Source organism: Cnephaeus nilssonii (genome assembly GCF_951640355.1).
Source record: "Cnephaeus nilssonii genome assembly, chromosome: 11".
Classification (NCBI taxonomy): domain Eukaryota; kingdom Metazoa; phylum Chordata; class Mammalia; order Chiroptera; family Vespertilionidae; genus Cnephaeus; species Cnephaeus nilssonii.
The window spans coordinates 58,289,084-58,308,295 of NC_137082.1; the positions used below are offsets into that span (position 1 = coordinate 58,289,084).

At 39.4% G+C, this 19,212-nt stretch overlaps 1 protein-coding gene across 19 annotated transcripts in view; it reads right to left on the reverse strand.

Annotated features, from left to right (window-relative positions):
- Window positions 1–19,212, reverse strand: part of DLGAP1 (DLG associated protein 1) — a gene marked incomplete at both ends in the record, with an annotated part of 241,746 nt that overhangs the window by 157,993 nt on the left and 64,541 nt on the right. For all 19 annotated transcript variants that reach the window (XM_079785220.1, XM_079785221.1, XM_079785209.1 and 16 more), the window contains one exon: window positions 18,684–18,898. In XM_079785220.1, coding sequence (XP_079641346.1) covers window positions 18,684–18,898 — 215 coding nt within the window. The remainder of the gene's footprint in view (window positions 1–18,683; window positions 18,899–19,212) is intronic.

Sequence of the window (19,212 nt, forward strand, 5' to 3'; positions counted from 1 at the left end):
CTTTTATATATATAGATAAGTTCTTTGGTTATTCTCTTTCCATCTCCTGCCCTCCTCCCCTGTGAGATCTGTCAGTCTGTTCCATGCATCCATGCCTCTGGATCTATTTTGTTCATCAATTTATTTTTTTCACATATAAGTGAGATCATGTGATGTCTGTCTTTTCCTGATTGGCTAATTGCACTTAGCATAGTGGTCTCTAGGTCCATTCATGCTGTTCCAAAGGGTAAGAGATCCTTCTTTTTATAGCTGCATGATATTCCATTGTGTAAATGTATCACAGCTTTTTTATCCAGTCATTTACTGATGGGTACTTGGGCTATTTCCAGATCTTAATTATTGTAAATAACTCTGCTATGAACATAGGGATGCATATACTATTCTTTCTGACTGCTGTGTTGGGATTCTTAGGATATATTCCCAGAAGTGGGATTGCTGGATCAAACAGAAGTTCCATTTTTAATTTCTTGAGGAAACTCCATACTGTTTTCCACAGTGGCTGCACCAGTCTATATTCCCACCAGCAGTATACTATGGGTTTCCTTTTCTGCACATTCTTGCCAGCACTTACTGTTTGTTGATTTATTGATGGAAGCCATTCTGGCAGGTGTGAGGTGATGTCTCGTTGTCATTTTACTAGTAATTTGCATCTCTCTGATGATTAGTGACATTGAGCATTTTTCCATATGCCTATCGGCCATCTGTATGTCCTTTATGGAGAAGTGTCTATTTAGTTTTTGCCCATTTTAAAATTAGATTGTTTGTCTTCATAGTGTTGCGTTCTTTGTATGAGTTCTTTGTATGTTTTGAAAATTAACCCCTGATCAGATGTACCATTGGCATATATATTCTCCCATTCAGTTGACATTTTGTTGTTGGTTTCTTTTGCTCTACAGAAGCTTTTTAGTTTGATGTAGTCCCATTTATTTGTTTTTTTTCTTTGTTTCCCTTGCCCTAGCAGATGTATTGGTGAAAATCTTGCTATGTGAGATGTCTGAGACTTTTCTGCCTATGTTTTGTTCTAGGATTTTTATGGTTTCATGAATTATATTTAAGTCTTTTATTTATTTTGAGTTTACTCTCATGTATAGTATAAGTTGGTGGTCTAGTTCCATTTTTTGTATGTACCTGTCCTATTTTCCCAACACCATTTACTGAAGAGACTATATTTACTCTATTGTATGTTTTTACCTCTTTTGTCAAATATTAACTGACCATAATGGTGTGGGTTGATTTCTAGGATTTCTGTTCAGTTCCACTGGTTTATATGTCTATTCTTGTGTCAGTGCCAGGCTGTTTTGATTATAATATAGTAATATAGTTTTATATCTGGTATCGTGGTCCCTCCAACTTTGTTCTTCTTTCTCAAGATTGTTGAGGCTATTTGGGGTCTTTTTTTTTTGGTTCCATATGAATTTTTGGAATATTTGTTCTAGATCTGTGAAATATGCCATTGGTATTTTAATAGGAATTGTGTTGAATCTAGAGATTGCTTTGGGTAGTATGGACATTTTAATGATGCTAATTCTTCCAATCCATGAACATGGTATATGTTTCCACTTTTTGTATCTTCCTCTATTTCCTTTGACAGTGTCCTATAGTTTTCTGATTATTGGCCTTATACATACTTGGTTAAGTTTATTCTCAGATATCTTTTTTGTTGTTATTGCAATGGTAAATGGGATTGTTATTTTAGTTTCTCTTTCTGAGAGTTCATTATTGATATATAAAAATGCCATTGATTTCTGGGTGTTAATTTTGTATCCTACTACTTTGCTGAATATACAAGATACAGAACATTTCATCCCAAAGTGCAGGCAGAATATACATTCTTCTCAAGTGCACATGGAAAATTCTCAAAGATATACCACATGTTAGGACACAAAATAAGTCTTTACAAATTCAAGAAGATTAAAATTATATCAAGCATTTTCTCAGATCACAATGGCATGAAACTAGAAATCAACTACAATAAAAAACCTCAAAAACATTTGAACACATGGAGGCTAAATGGCATGTTATTAAACAATGAATGGATTATGAATGAGAACAAGGAAGAAATAAAAAACTTCCTGGAAAAAAATGAAAATGAACACACAACAACCCAAAATCTATGGGACACAGCAAAGACAATCCTGACAGGGAAGTTCATAGCATGACAGGCCTATCTCATGAAACAAGAAAAAGCTCAAATAAACAATCTAACACTATAACTAAAAGAATTAGAAAGAGAAGAAGAAAAGTTCAGAGTAACTAGAAGGAAGAAAATAAAAAGATCAGAGTGGAAATAAATGACATAGAGACTAAAAAATAAATACCGTACCAAAGATCAATGAAACCAAGAGCTAGTTCTATGAAAAGATAAATAAGATTGATGGACATTTAACGAGACTTACCAAGAAACAAAGAGAGAAGATCCATATAGATGAAAATCAGAAATGAAAGAGGCAAAGTAACAACTGACATCACAGAAATACAAAGGATTGTAAGAAAATACTATGAACAACTATGTGCCAACAAACTGGACAGCCTGCACAAAATGGAAAAATTCTTAGAAACATACAATCTCTTAAAACTCAATCAGAATGAATCAGAAAACCTAAGTAGGCTGATCACAACAAGTAAAATTCAAGCAGTAATAATAATAATAACAAAAATCTTCCAGCAAACCAAAGTCCTGGACTGGATGACTTCATAGGCGAGTTTAATCAAGCAGTCAAAGAACTAACACTTATCCTCTTAAAAAAGTTCCAAAAAATTCAAGAGGAGGAAAAACTTTCAAGCTCTTTTTAGGAGGCCAGCATTATCCTAATTCCAAAACCAGACAAAGATACTACAAAGAAAGAAAATTACAGGCCGATATCACTAATGAACATAGATGCTAAAATTGTCAACAAAATATTAGCAAATAGGATCCAGCAATACATTGACAATATCATACACCATGACCAAATGGGATTTATTCCAGGAATGCAAGATTGGTTCAATATTCTCAAGTCAATAAACATGCTATATTACATAAACAAAAAAGAAGGATGAAAATCACATGATCATATCATTATATGCAGAAAAAGCACTCAACAAAACCCAGCACCCGTTCATGATAAAAACTTTCAACAAAGTAATAATAGAGGGATCATTCCTCAACATAATAAAGGCCAATAATATATAAAAAGTATGTTCATACTTTTAAGGTTGCTGTACTTTTCTTGTATACTATAAGGGGAATTTTGGGAAACAAACAAAAGCATAAAAGAAACCACATTAAGACATTCCTTGGGGATTGTTCTATTTTTTTATAATCTCTACCTGGTGCATGTGGGTTTGGGCTAGGTGGGAGGAAGAGGGTCCATAAATTTCCTGATACTGCATACAAGATGGAATGTGCATATGTGCACTCTTTGGGGGAGAGTGGTCATACCTTTCATCAGCTCCTCAAAAGGCCTGTGACCTACCAGTAAGTAAGTAAGCAAGTAAATAAATACTTAATCCTTATTAGCCAATTCTTGGCCTAATCAAAGAAATCTTTTAAATTTACTTAATATAAAAGAAATTAACCTACACTCCAATAAAAAAAAAGAAAAGAAATTAACCTGGACATTCAGCTCTCTTGATAGAAGGCAGTTGTTATACTCATCCCCTCCCCAGCTCAAGTCAAGGAAGGAAGCAGAGGCCTTTCACAAGGGTGTCCAGTAAATGTCTGTTTGGATTTCTGACATGTTTTTACATCTAAATATCCAGAAAGGATCCTCTGATCTTTCCTCACAAAGCTGCTTCTCTGACAGTCCCCCAATTCTGGACCCAAACCCTTTCACCCTTCCTTTCACAGCCCGCATCGGATCCATTCACACCTCTGAAGGCTTTGCCTCCAGAACAGACGCAGCATCTGACCACTGTCCCCCATGACTCTCACTGACGCTCCCCTGGAATACTGCCGTAGCTTTCTCCTTGATCAACTTTAGTTTCTCCTCGAAAAGCAGCGAGAGTAATTCCTTAAAAATGTCACTCCACTAAAACCTTTTAATATCTCCCCACCTCCCTCAGTAAAATCCAAAGTGCTCCCGTGGCTTCCAGGCCCATCATTAGTCTGGCTTCCTTCCCTTGGGGACCTTCCTCCACTGGTCTCCCCTTGTCCACCCTGCTCTAGCCACACGGCCTTTGTGCTGTGCCTCAAACACACCAGGTGTCCCTCAAAGACTTGGCACTTATCACCCCCTGCCTGAATCTTCTTCCCCCTGACAGCTGCAGGCCTCACTTGCTTATCTCCTTCAGGTCTTTACCCAAATGTCCTCTTCTTGGTGTGCCCTTCCAAGGTCACTCTATTTGAAGGGCACCTCCCCCTGCTAATTTTTTTTCTTTCCAGCACTTATTCACATCTGACCTACTCAATACCTATCTATCTTATTTTTTGTCTACTCAGCAAGAATGCAAGCTTCACTGTGGTCCCCTAAGGGCCTGGATTAGTGTCTGATAAACAGCAAATATGAAATACTTGTTGAATAAGTAAATACGTGAACAAACAAGGATGCCCTAAGCATTTAAACTGTTCATTTCTAACTACACACAGCTCCTCCTTCTCCTTTGAAGGGTAAGGCATCCCTGGCTAGGTCCCAAGTGTTCTGTGATTACTGCCTGCCCTCACACTTCCTTGCCTGGCTGTGCTTCCACGTTTGATCCTTCTCTACCATGACAGCATGGAAGGTGACAGCAATAATACAGGAAATTTACCAGCTTGGACCTAATATGTAAATAGGAGACTTTGTGTAGTTGACAACATGCATTATTGTGACACATGTTGGAAGCTCATTTCAATTATAGGTGCTGCTTCATTTTTTCCCCCCTGAATTCAGAATGCCGATGTTAAAAATATTGCTCCTAATACCTTGTTGAACATGATTGTGGAAATGGGAAGTGATGCCTGAGGATGGGCCCGTGAATAAACAACCTAGGCCAGTGGTTGGCAAACTCATTAGTCAACAGAGCCAAATATCAACAGTACAACGATTGAAATTTCTTTTGAGAGCCAAATTTTTTAAACTTAAACTTCTTCTAATGCCACTTCTTCAAAATAGACTCGCCCAGGCCGTGGTATTTTGTGGAAGAGCCACACTCCAGGGGCCAAAGAGCCGCATGTGGCTCGCGAGCCGCAGTTTGCCGACCACGGGCCTAGGCTGTTCCCTGTTTGGCGTTATGCTGGATGTAGTAGGTCCCTCTATGTTTAGAGAGCTTCTTGCACTTGGGAATTTGATGTGGGGCAGGAAAGCCTGACATATACTAATGGGGCTGAATCATCCACATGGGATCACACGTGGCCACAAAGGCATGGTTTGGCGGCTGCCTCTAGAGGGCAGATTGCAAAAGTTGGCAGAAACTCCACCTAATTATCAAGGTAGCTGCCTGGCTGTGAGCTACTGTCCAAGGTATCCAGCAGCAGAGGAAGTTCTGCCAATTCTCCACACACAGGATCCGGCTAATTTGGTAACATATGGTGGAGAGAAAATGTGTCACTAATTTCCTTTCCCACCATGACTGACTCCTGCAAATCTACTGTCTCCTTATCTCCCATTGTGAGGACTTATGCATTCATTCCCATGCAATGGAATTAGTATCATAAAGAAGGATATCTTAGAGATTGTAGAATGACCCAATGAAAACTTACATATTGGTTAAGTAAGAAAGCAACTTCAACCATTTTCCCTTGTTAATTGGCCAAATTGGCATGACTAATACTTGGTGAATGTATGTAACCGGCCAGGATCGGGGATCACAGAGTGATCCTAAGCAACAGGGGTATTAGATGTCAAGAGAAACCAAGAATAAGTTCCTTTAAAGCAGATAAGGGTGGTTTTCTGTTTGTTTTTTACAGGTGGCTAAGATAGATATTCATTAAAAAATCTTTTCTGTATCATCCATATCTATTTTCTCAGGGTTGCATAGCTTATTGAGTACAAATGGGGTAAGGAGCAGGTCTTTGGTCAGGTCTGCCTTTTCCGGATATTTCTGGCTGCTCTACCTCAGTGAGACTGTGATCTGATTACGACTGGTGGGCCTTGGAGAAGTGGATGTTGTGATGATGGAGAGGGAAGAAGATGGAGGGGGTGGCCAATAGGCTCTCCCTTCTGCTGGGGTTTCTTCACAGCATTCCTCTGGTCCCTGAAATTATTCCCCTTCTCACAGTATCGAGGGTGGCCAGCAGATTCAAATGACAACTATTATGTTTTCTATATTTTATCATGCTATTTAAAGAGTAGAGGTTTTCTTTGTTTTTTAAAAAAATAAAGGAGCACAAAACATTATTAATATATTTAAGCAGTAAATTTAGATTTACTGTGGTTATCTCCGGGGCCCAGGAAATAATCATGGAAGGCAGACAGAGGACTTCCAAGCTGTTTTCACAACACGTAGCTCAGCTGCTTACAGTGTAGCTGGTTGCTATGGGCAACTACTTAAATAAACTCAGGGAAGGTCCAGGGGGTCAAGTAGCACAGGCATTTAACGGATTTACCTTATTTTGGGAAAACAGAACAAATAAAAAACCCTAAGATTTTTTCCCCCCAAAGGTCACTTCTCTCTCTTGCTAATACTAGGAATTTCCTATGCCTAAGAGAATTTTTTTTTTCCCAATACAGCTCAGCCAATCTCAAAATATTCAAAAATGAAAATAAGGAGGACATTTCTAGCCGTGATCTAATATCACCATAACTGTAAATTAAAAAGAAACAAAAACAAACAAAAATTCACCTATTTTTATAATGGCCCTATTTTATTTTCCTGATAGTAGACTGTTTATATTTAACCCGAGTGGCAGAGTCTTAGAACCCAACCCTAATTTTGAGAAATTGAAATGGCAGGCTTTATGGTTATATATCTTTTGATTTTGGTGACTATGAATATATTTCACTTTATATCATGCTTTGTGCTTAATTTTTACTCTCTTCAAATGATTGAGGGCATTGAGGTCCTAAGCCTTTATGTTTATTGAAATTCCTTTAAAATTCTTGGCTCATTTCTGTACTATTACATAAGATTTATAATCCAATAACAATTGTGATATGTTGTAAATATGTTTCCTTATAAACTAAGCCTTTTTGCCTTCATACATTTGCATGAAGAATATTCCCCATTCAAAGAGAAAAGTGGTTACACAAATTACTGTACACGCACACAATGGAATGCTTTGCAATTGTTGAATATAATTTTTTAAAACATTAGTCTACATGCACTTGTATAAAACGATGTTTTGAGATGTAATTTTAAATGAAAAGAGCAAATTGTAGAACAGATTTTTTTTTGGTGTGAACAATAACAGTATTTTTAGTCTAATACCTAATATTATTTTGAAACTTACAAATAATTGTACAAAATTGTTTTCATCACTCTTGGTGACACTTAATCATATATATATGCAGTAGAGATAGAGCCTTATATTTCTCTTGTCTCCTTCAGGGAATGTAGCAATATAAAAACTTTGATTTTTCTGGAAAGAATTCTTGATTGAGAGTGAGACAACCTGCGTCCTAAACTTGCAGAATATTTTAAGCAAGTCATTGCTCTTCTCTGGGCCTCCATCTCCTAATTTGTAATATCACAGGGTTGGAATCATCTGTAAGGTTCCCTCTAGTTTTGCTTCTAAGATTTTTCTTTCATCTTTTTTTCTAAAGAAAGACTACATAAACATAGTTCTCAGTAGCATACAGATGAATGTTTAAAAACTGGCTCTTTGGGAGCAAAAACACTTTGACTTGTAGGGTTTGTTGATTTCCTTGATGTAAATATTCCCATCATATGGCCAATATCAGGGTACCAGGGCGACGAAAGCAAGAGTGAAGTTGGGAAGAGATGTGCACCATTGGCTCTTATTAGCCAACTGCACCAGACAATGCGGCTGAGTGGCTCTTTTCAATGAAGCAAGAGCGCAGTCTCGGGCTTGATGAACATGGCCAGCTATTTTAACCCCTAGCTTCTCTCACTCTAAAACTCCAACACAACTTTTCTTCACTGAGTGGAAGGGAACAAGGGAAACAAAATAAAGTGGTTCTATCTTGGCTTTTTAATTTCTGCCTCTCCAGGCATGAGCTCTCAGGGTAGCCCAGTCTTCTCAGCAGAGTGTCCATCTCTTCAAATCTGGCACAGAGATAATACTACTGGGGTGGAGGCAATTTCACATGCAGTTGGTAACCTGGATCTATGCCTAGTGCTCTCAGCTCTGCTTTTTTGGTGAAAGAAAAGTGGTCCAAAGAACTAAAAGAAGTTTCTGAGCTGGAAGTCAGAAATGATGTCCAGATGGTGAAGACAATCTTGTTCAGGAAAAAGTCCCCACAGTTCCATGAGGCAGTGGGAGGAAGGAAGTTGGAGTGGAAAGCAGAAAGCTGGAGCTTAAGACCCAGCCCTGAGCCTAGCTCTACCTCATGATGCTCAGAACCATGAAAAACTCTTGGTTTATCTGTAAAGTGTTGGTTAATTTCAATTCTAAATTCCTTCTGAGACCATTGGGAGGATCAAATGAGATGTACTGAAAACACTTGATAAATTGTCATTTACAATTATTTAAATAACAGTTTGAAAAATAGGCTTGGAAGAAAATTAAAATATTACTCATCAGGTTAGATGATCACGTATATTTCCTCCTCATTGATGTGATTGGTTGGGTTCACAAATAAGTTGGAAAGAGTGACAAGTGGTTAATGTGATCATTGAAGAGGATGCTTCTTCAATTCTTAAAGGACTAGTTGTTGCTGGTTTCTTAGAGCCACTCTCCTCCTCCTCAGAGAACTAGAAAGAACAGGTATTCCCCAGAAGAACTGAGGGAAATATGCTAATGTTCAGAGTGGATGACAACACGAGGGATGGCTGCATAGATATTTTTAACAAGCTAATGTGTACCTGCCAGACTGAGTCTCCAGGTGGGCTGGCAGTGCCAAGTAGGGTTGAGATGGAACAGGGAGCTTTCCAATGAACCACAGATTCAGAAGCAGAGGGAGGGAGGGTAGAGTCTGAGCGAGCACAGACACAGCCAAAGGGTGCCGAGCAGATGTGTGATGACAATCCAATTCAACATCTACGGTTTAGAGCGACCCTGAGAAGCTACTGTTTAAGGCACCTTAGGCATATATAGGAATTGCATAATGGTGAATTAGTGTTCATTCAATATCTCCTCAGGGCTGTGCCAAGTGCTTCACAAACATTACTTCAGATAGAGTTTGAATTCCCTTCCACATGAGAGACAGAGAAAATAGAAAAGTGTGTGAGAAGGCTATAACTTCCTTGAGAAATGTTTCCACACAGAGCTTCCAAAGTTCTAAGGAGGAAGGAATAACAGCCAACAGGGAGAAGTTAAATTTGAGAGGAAGATGGAAAAAATAGACTCCACCCGCCCCAACTACTCTTCTCTCCCATTTAATGGTAAATTATGTTATCCTAGGAATACTAACTACTAATATACCCCAATGTTTAGCACATAGTAGGTGGCCAAAAATTGTTTTAATAGAAATAACTATCATGTGTGAAGCACTTACCATGTGCTAGGCACTGTTCTAAGTGTTTCACATATGTAATCATATTGAATCTTCACAATGGATCTTGAGGTAGTAAATATTATCATCCCTGTATAACTGATGAGGAAATTGAGGCACTGAATGGTTAAACGATTTCCCTACAGTAACCCATTTAGAAATGACAGAGCTATGATTTTGAAACCAGGTAACCTCACCTTAGAGCATGCCCTCTTGAGCAACATGCTACAGAAAACCTTTGTTGAGTGAATAAATGAGTAAGAGATGGCATTTCAGGGGTATAGGGTGGGAATAGCACAAACAAGGGCCTTGAAGTATTATTATTGCTGTTCACCAAATATAGCCAGAGCTCCATTTTGTCTCTTTGAAATTAGTGTGGCCTTGTGGATGGCTTTAGCAATGAAATGCAAAAGCTATGTGTACAATTTCCAGGAACTAGTACTCAATTCACCACATTCCCTTTCTCTGATTCAGTAACCATGGAAGCACCGATTTCCTCTGTTCTGGGAATCAGATAATTGCAACGAGCAGAGCCTCCTTCCGATTCATGATGGACCCATATTGTGAGCAATAAATGAACTTTTGAGATTTGAGGATTATTTATTAACAGTGTAACTAACCTAGCCTATCCTAGGTAGTACATAAATTGGTACCAAAAATGGGGTAGCCATATAACAACAACAATTAAAATACCCTAAAATATGTAGCTATGACTTCAGGATATCGTAGCAGGCAGCAAGGTAATTGTTATTAGAGGCTGGTAACATGTTAGGCAGAGGTGAAATCACTTGTTTATAACAACTTGGAAGTAGGTGATGTGGCAAATGAATTTGTAACTCTAGGGAAAGTAGTTGCAAAACACAATGTTAATAGCATGTGTTGGTTGCTATTGGTAGCCTTCAACAAGGTGTTTTGCAGTTTGAAATAAACTCAGAAAAGAACTGGTTAGATTGCAAGTAGAAATGAAAGGGAATAAGGAGAGGCTGGACATTTGTGGATTTGCAGGATTGGCAAAAACAACTGGCTTCAACCCAGTTTGTAAAAGGTAACTGTGCTCTCTGGCTGCTCTGAGTCCATATATTCTTCTGAATTCTGCTCGACTATGCCAACGGTCAGGGCAGGTTCTTTCTCAAACCCTGCCCATTGCACCAACTGTCGTGGTCAAGCTCCTCTGCCAGGGGCTGGACCTTCTTGGACACCGGTTGGGAGATGGAGAAGCCATGAGAAGTTGTGGATGTATAAGAATGAGTCCATATTGTAGAAGCTAGTGGCCATATAGCCATCAGAAAAAACAGTCCTTCACAGCAAAGTCCCATACAGGTAGCCGCACACCAGCTGGTAACAGATACATCTTTCCCACATAGAAGCATTAGCCTCTGTACTCACAGCCTCACATAGTAGCAGTACCTGAGCTCTCTACTCTTGCCTCTCTGGCCTCTCCCCTCTCTCCAGCCTTTGCTGCACTCCTGCACTTCTCTCTCAGCAGCACCAGTATACTGGCTGGTTAGTATCATGTATTATACCACTTAAACAAAGGAGGCCAGTTGCTAACAGTGACATCAATCATTTGGGTTATAGAAGAGCATGCATGCGCAGTATACTGTGAGGTTGTTGTGTCCTTGCATCTCTGTATGGCATCTTAGCCTTGAAAATTCTGATTAAGATTCCCATGTTTAGAGTGGCCTTGGCCATCCAGTGTACTATCAACAAGGCCTTTCACACTCTGTTGCCTTGACTATCTGGCATCTCTGGCATGGTTCCCACAGTAACATGAGAAGATCTTCGAGTGATGAAGACGTGATGGAAACTCGTGGCAAGATTCCAATCAAGGATATGGCCACCTCACCCCAAAGAACCACAAGACTAGATTAACCCTTTGCACTCGCTTGCTTTTTTTCTCGATTCCTTTATTCTAATGCTAACCGTGTCGAGTCACACTCGACATCCGAGTGCAAAAGGTTAAAAGACATGGTAATAACAGTAGTCCTAAAATGTCTCTTGGGCTCCAAAGAGCACACTTTCCCTGATGCGTGCTTTGGATATGGTCAAGAAGGATTATAGAAATAGAAGACTCTCCCAGAGCAGAGAGCTAGGAGACATGAAAACAATGAACAAGGAAGTTGCTCCCAGGGAGGAGAATTGCAGCCTAATCAGAAACATTCCCTCTCCAGGGTAGAGAGGCTAAACATTTTACCCAGTGGGATTGCAAAATTGCGATGGAGCAGTGACTACTATTGTCTTCCAGGTTCTTGATGTTGAGTGGGAGTGTTTAGTGTGTATGTTTTGTCCTTGTCCTGCCTTATATATTGGGTGTTTGGGAAGAAGACAGTTTGTCTTTGTGAGTTGCAGGTCTCCAGATGCAGGGGAGCCACATCTTGACCAGGTGCAACACAGACTATCACACGTCACCCCCCCCCCCCACCCCCCAGACTAAAAACTTTGGGATGAAGAGAGCACCAGGACAGAGTGTTTGGTTTTTCTCCCTTTGATGGTGGTGGTAGGGCATGCATATATTTTGCTTGCAGGAAAGAGAGTGAGCCAAATATTTGGTGTCCGGAAGATAAACGTTGGTAGTCATTATTGCTACTTGCCAAATAGTGTTTTATGTTCCATGTCCTGAGTGCATGGTAAGATTGCCTTCTCTGCCCTCTTTGAAGATACACACTGCCAGGCCACTAGCTTTGCCCATAAAATGGGAATGGAGGTGACCTGTCCCCCTTGCAAGTGGAAGCGGTAAGATCCTGTGCACTTGCCCTGGCTTGGTGGCACTGGGAACCTTTGTTGATGTGGTGTGTCCATACCTTAGTCCTGGGTGACCTTGGCGAGCAGAGTTCCAAAATGACCCAAGATGGACATGTAGCATGAGCAAGAAATAAAGTTTTGTTGTTAGAAGCTTCTCTGATTTGGGAGTTGTTTTTCACTGCCAGTGTAATTTAGCCTATCCTGATTAGCACAGTCCTAAAGCCAGCAAAATAGGTCCCAAGCACAATTAGTAGTTCCATTTGATTTAAGCAAAGAATCCTCATAAGGGAACAGCAAAAGAGAAGAGCTCAAAGGAGAATAGAGTCTTCTTGTGAATCTCTTAATGATGTTGAGGACTACATACATAGACAAAATGGATTCAGAGATGATTTCTCAGTAACCTGGTAGAAAGTTTATGGAAGGAGTAGTTGTAAAGAGAGGCAACAACTCCAAAAGTGGCAGCAAGACAAATAGGTCCATTGTAATCATTCAAGTGAAAAAGAGTGAAGTTCTAAAGCTTGAGGAAGTGAGAGGTGAGCTGCAATGTTTCAAGATGGAATTGAAGAAACTGGTAATTTGATTCATAGAAATGAATGAGTTGGAGAGACGTGATGTACTTCAGCAGTAGTGAATTATTCGGGAAATCTCATTTCTTGCATGCTTAGATTAAAAATAGAGGATAAGTGTACCTGAGAGGAATACAGTATTGGTCTTATGCTGAAGACTTAGACTCCATGGGATGGAAAATTCGCACCCAGAGGCATGGGGTTCCTTACTCATAAAGTGGGGGAAATCGCATGTGGTGATGAAGTGGGAAAACAACAACAAAAAAGGAATCTAAAGCTGTTAGCACTCAGTCAAGCACTCAGAACCTTATTCAAACTTAAATCTTTCTTTCATGTTTCTTTCTCTCTAAACCAATCTGAATTTTTCATTTTTCCCCCACCTCCTTCAAAGACTCACAAGCAGTTTTTTCCTCTCTGAGGTCATGATCCTTGTAGGTACAGTTCAATCTACACAGGTTTCCTTCCCAAACTGGCTTTCCTACAGAGCACTTACATAGCAAGAGGCCAGCGTGGGGTACAGACTACACTATTATCCACACCCCCATCTCATTCGGGAAGGTATTCATGCCTAAAGAAGGACCAGGTTTTTAAAAACAAGGCATGGCAATTAGGGGCTGAATATAATAGGCAATTTCTCATTTCAGTTTTGTATGTTTTGTTTTTAACTGGGATTATTTCTAGCAGGGGGTTGAAAGGTATTTAGATAATTTGTCTATGAGCAAGTGAGTGAGTTTCCATGTTTTAAACTTTTAAAAAATGTCTTATGTTGGAAGGGTGGGGAGGGTTGGGTGAATAGAGGATAATAGAAGAAAATACATGATAAGGGAAGGATGGGAAATTATCCTGAGTGTCTATCTCTGCAGATGTAAATGCACAATTTTGTAGTGTCAGACTGTGTTATTTGTTCTTCCGCCCACTGTAAGGAGCATTTGCTATTATATGTTACAGTTATACTGGGGAACAGGTGGAGAGGAATGGCAAAACAGTTGGGGAAAGCGGAGAACAAAGAAAAACAGAGACATTTCATACACTAAGGAGAAAGGTGGGCTGATACACATCGCTATGTCCTTAAATATGGGGAACCCAGATACACCCTCAGGGAAAAAAATCCTCATGGGCCCATCTTTATATCACTTCCCCCTCCCCCATCCTTCTTCTGGGAAGAGAAAGAACAGGAGGAGCCCTAGGTGGGGAGAAGGGGCATGTGGAATGCGAGGAACCGGCAGAGGACACAGTGTGTCTGGAGAGAAAAGGAAGAAATAAACTTAGAAAGCTAACCAAAAAAAGAGACCCTACAGTTTGGGTTCTTGCTACAGAACTGACTCATTTTAAATCTCCAGAATTAAAGGCGAAAGACAACATCCTGTCTATCTCTTCTCAAATTATGTCATTTATCAATACCACTTCCTTTTTTCTTTACATAGTAAACTATTTCTTCTGTGCCTCCTCCTTACAACTGTCCACATCAGTGCTTTCAGATGCCCCAGAGACCATGTAGACAAGGCACAGCACCGGGAGTCGCTGGCCATTGAGAAGCCGAGGCTCTAGCACTGTGTTGGGAGGAGTTCTGGGCCCAGTAGGAAGCTGCTCAGTGGGAAGGGTGCTGAGGTCGGCTACTGCTGTCTGCCCCTGACCTGGTTGGGAGAGCTGTGATGGGAGCCTTCTAGGTGGTGCCATCCACACGAATAGCCCAAGCCTCCCATTTAATTGGGGTCGGGCAGCAGAGACAATCCAGTTGCCAAAAGCCACAGAGCTATTTAGTATCTCACTAACTTGTTATATTTTTAAAAAAGTGTCGCATCAGGGAGAGAATGAGATTAATCGAGAATTAACGATTCTGAAAATGAAAAACTATCTGCCTCCAAGGCATTTAGAATGGAAAATACACCCTCCTGAAGCATTTTGTTAGACACTTTGTCAAAATTGTTAGGCACCCTGATTGGTGCTCTCCAGAGCCAAACACGCACAGAAGCCTGGGGGCCTTCTCGCCAATTTCAGAGGCGTTTGCAAGTCTGTGGTGTCAGAGACTGTTTCTCCCAGGAGGAAAGTTTCCTTCATGCTTGGATGAGGGATAAAGAAGAAGGAAGAGATTTTAAGGTGTTATTTGCCTTGGATTAATGGACATTTAAACTTAGCTTTAGAATCTTTTAAGTGACAGCTCACAAATGTTATTTTAAAAAAATTCTTCCTTTTCACAATATATTGAAAAAAAAACAAAACAAAACACCCACAAAAATGTCCTAGATAAGATTTGGACATGGTTTTAACTAATCATGATAGCAGGCAGTAGTCTCAATTCCAGAATAAATGGCATATCATAACAAATCCAAGGAAACGAGTTAAATCCTTTATCAGAGCCAAGCTGGAACTCTGGCCCCCAAATCTCTCCCTTCCTTGCCTGAGAATTGACTATTAAACATTTCGAAGGTATTTTTGAAAATAATAATATTCTTGGGTGATAGGTTATTTCATGTTTATTGTTAGCTAATAACGAAAAAGGAAGGCTAGTGGTGAGGGGAAGGGATTTATTGCGGCTGTGGAAGAAGAGAAGGGAGTGAAAGAAATAATGGGTCTCGGAGAGGAGCTATGGGAGTTTGACAGCCCAGAGATGGAGTTCACTGTCTCAAGGCTGCCTCTGACTCTAGAATGTTCAGCTGACCTTTGGCCTTATATATCTAAAAATGCAACAACATTAAGTAGCTGATGAAAACCATCCTCATAAGTAAACTCTCAAGATGCCTTTGGAAAATAGCAAAGGAAAAAGAAAAGAGAAAAGCAATGTAAGAGAGTGTAGGAGTGCCTTCTCTCCAACATTTCTGAGAAGATGGTAGTTGAAAACCTCAAACAAAATGTTGCCCCAATCTCACTTGGCTAATTTTAGTTATCTTGGTTCATGGCTATGATTCATCCCTAAAGCTGTGAATTGCTGAGGAGGAAGGAGGAAAAATTGACTTAAATGTCAGAGCAGTAGGAACAAAAATATAGTTTCTTTTTTGGAGAACCAGAATTCCAGAATATGGGGATTTTTTTTTCTTATGAGGAACTAAATGCTTCAAACTTCTAGAAAAGTAATTATCTCCAGTCAAAACATTATCAAGGAATAAAAGACAGCATTAATTATGAGTGATGTCATATCCCAATTTTTGCCTTCACAGTGTATTTCCTTTTCTTCGGTATCTCTACAAATCCTATTAAACTAGAAATCACTAATAATCATATGTATTTGAGTATGATGGAAGCTTAATATGCAGACTGTAATGAGAGATGGAGCTCCTAACGCAGGTGAGGAAGAAATGGATGGAGATAAATATAACTATGAGAAATAAGTCTGGGGAATGAGATGGTAGCTTAGAAATGAAAGACATATTAGAATGGTCAGATGCTGTCTTGCCTGCTAAAGAATAGGCAATCAAGAAAAGATTTTTCAATTTAAGAGGTTTCCTCTAGTAAAATGGCTATTATTTTGAGTTTCTACAGGTTTAGAGGAAGAAAGTAGAAGTCACTGACTCTGCTCAATGACTAAATTCACTGTCTGAAGTGCTGACCCTCTCTACCATCAGCTTAGCCACTGTCTGTGTATTGGTCTCCTTTTGCTCTTAAAACTTGTGAGCAGTGAAAGAAACATATGCTAGTTGCATTAAAAAGAGATATTATGTAGAAGACAAAATGAAAAAGAACAAGTTCCAATGACCTGGGAGCTGATTTCTCACAGCTCCCAAGCTCTGAGGAGAGCAGCGCCAAGGTACAAGTGTGAACTTGATTTCTGTACATACCCCTGTCCCTGGCCTCCTCACGTTCCTTATGGCTCTACTCCTTTCTGTTCTCCGCATGCCTGGGTACCACTGTGAACAGCAGCAATCACTGTATTTCATCCCCCAAGACCTAATGTGTCATTCAGCTGATGTGACAATGCATCCGTATAGGTAAACTAACGGGATACTAAGGCGGTGAATGGGTCTCTGGAGGTTGGAGAGTCCAACGACTTGGTTTTCATATTAGGAAACTGATATCTTGAAGGTCCAAGTGACTTTCTTGCCCAAAGCTTTCCTTCTTTTGCATCTTTTGGAAGATGTCAATGCCATGTCTATGACTATCTATTATTATCTCTAGTGGAGAGATACTTTAAAGTCCATAGAAAATATTTGCCAGAAGGGTCCTTAGCTACCCCCATTTCATACCACCTTGGTCCACTGCCTTTATGACATATCCAGTTCTTTTCACACTGAGTATATTTAATTTTATGAGCTTCTGTGAGCTGTGCCAGAGTACAATGAGTACCTGTTTCTGTTTTTCATTTCCGTAATCAATTTTCCCCTTGTGTGGCAGTGTTTGTTATGGGTTGAATTGTGTTCCCCACATAGATATGACGAAGTCCTAACTCTCAATACCTGTGAATGTGACCTTACTTGGAAATATGGTCTTTGCAGTTTAATCAAGTTAAGATAAGGTCACTAGGGAGGGTAAGGTCACTAGGGAGGGTCCCAACCCAATGTCACCAGTGTCATAAGAAGAGAGCCACTTGGTGACAGAGGCAGAGATCAAAGTGCTGCAGCTACAAGCCAAGGAATGCCAAGGATAACAGGTTAAGAACAGAAGCTCGGAAGAGGCCAGGAAAGATTGTCCTCTACAGGTTTTAGGAGTGAGGCTATGCTGACACCTTGACTTCAAACTTCTAGTTTTCAGAACTGTGAGATAATAAACTTTCATAGTTTCAAGCCACCGAGCTCGTAGTATGGCCCGCCTAGGAAATGAATACATGCAGAAATAAAGGCGAGGAGGAGGGCAACTGGAAGCCAAAGGAAGAAACGCTTCCTTTCTTGGGATCATTTACTCATGTCATTGGTTATAAGTTTTTTTATTGAAATGATCCATAGTGGTTTCACATTATTCATTGAAAAAATATTGATGAGGGAACTCTCCCTGTATATAATGTAACATGCTATTTAAATAAATTTCCATCATATAACGGTTGGTTGCTTTTCAATATCCTAGGTCATAGTATAGTTTATTTTCCTTTGGGAAAATTTATATTTTATTTATTGTCTTTTAATATCTTATTTTGTAGTATATATAAATGCATGAAGAGCAGTATGTATTTCCTCAAAACATGTAATCAAAGGCACTTAAGAAACACAAATTATCCATAATATATTATTTAGGTCCAAATGATGAGCTACATGATGCTGTGTTCCAAGCTTGGATTTACTTCTATAAATAAAATTAAAAATTAAAATTTCAATTTCAGTAGTTTATTTTGTAAAGCTCTTCTCTGTTTACAAAGGGCACAACTGGAGGTAAATATTACTTATATCATATTTTTCAAAACAAAAAAATATTTTAAGGTCTTACAAAATATATTGAGTGACCAAATTTAAAAATGTATATCAAGAGCCTTCACATATCACCCAATTTAAAAACATGACCACATTCTATAAGCTTCTCCAGTATAATCTGATCTCTTATATTACTCAATTATCTGAAAAGTTGAAGGGTCTTGTAAGGAAGAGATTCCTCATAGATTTAGTGGTTAAATAAACGTCCAAGAGTTGGGGTACATGGATCTTCTCATTAACCAGAAATCTTAAAATCTTCATTTCTTCCAGAAGCCAGTCTGGATTATTTCAAACTCTTCATTTGGATATTGGGGATTCAGCTTATGTCCATGCATAGTACACCTGGATGCCCATGTCTTTGAAAGCAAGTCAAACCCAATGTCAGAATCAATAGACCAGTCAATGTATCACATTGCTCCATGTATAGAATGTTTTCTGTCCCATTTATTCTAGGCATCACACAATCTGATCCTAGGTAATAATAATGCAAGGAGCTGGACTACCAGACGTATAGTGTTAGAAACACTTACTTGAGTGTGGTGAGTTCTGTAAGGGATGGCTGAGTAGCCTTGAGATAGCTTTCTCTTCGGGCAGCAACTTTGGGAGATGGCTTGGGACTTGTGTCCGAGTCACCACTGTCTTCGTCTCCCATGGCTTTGATATAGCTGCCACTCCGCATTCTTCGGCATGGAATTTCATCGTCTTTACCTCGAGGGGTATACCCTGTCCATTCATCTTGAGGAACCTATTCAGATATAAAAGAGATGATTCATTTTTTATAAAACCCTGCATTTTCTTTTCTTTCCTTTTTTGGGGGCTTTACCCGAAAACTTCAGACATTAACTTTTCAATAATGGTGTTTTAGTATAACTGGTTTGAAAATAGTTTGAATACATGGACATCCATGTCTGAATCTTTAAAACAACCTGTGTATTAGGAAAAATGAATATCATTGGCTCAGATTTACTTGTACCTCTCAGTTTTTATGCTGAGTATAATTGAGTCAGGCATAGGAATGCCATTGGAAAGGAGATCAGTTTTATTAGAGTTTTTTAATTA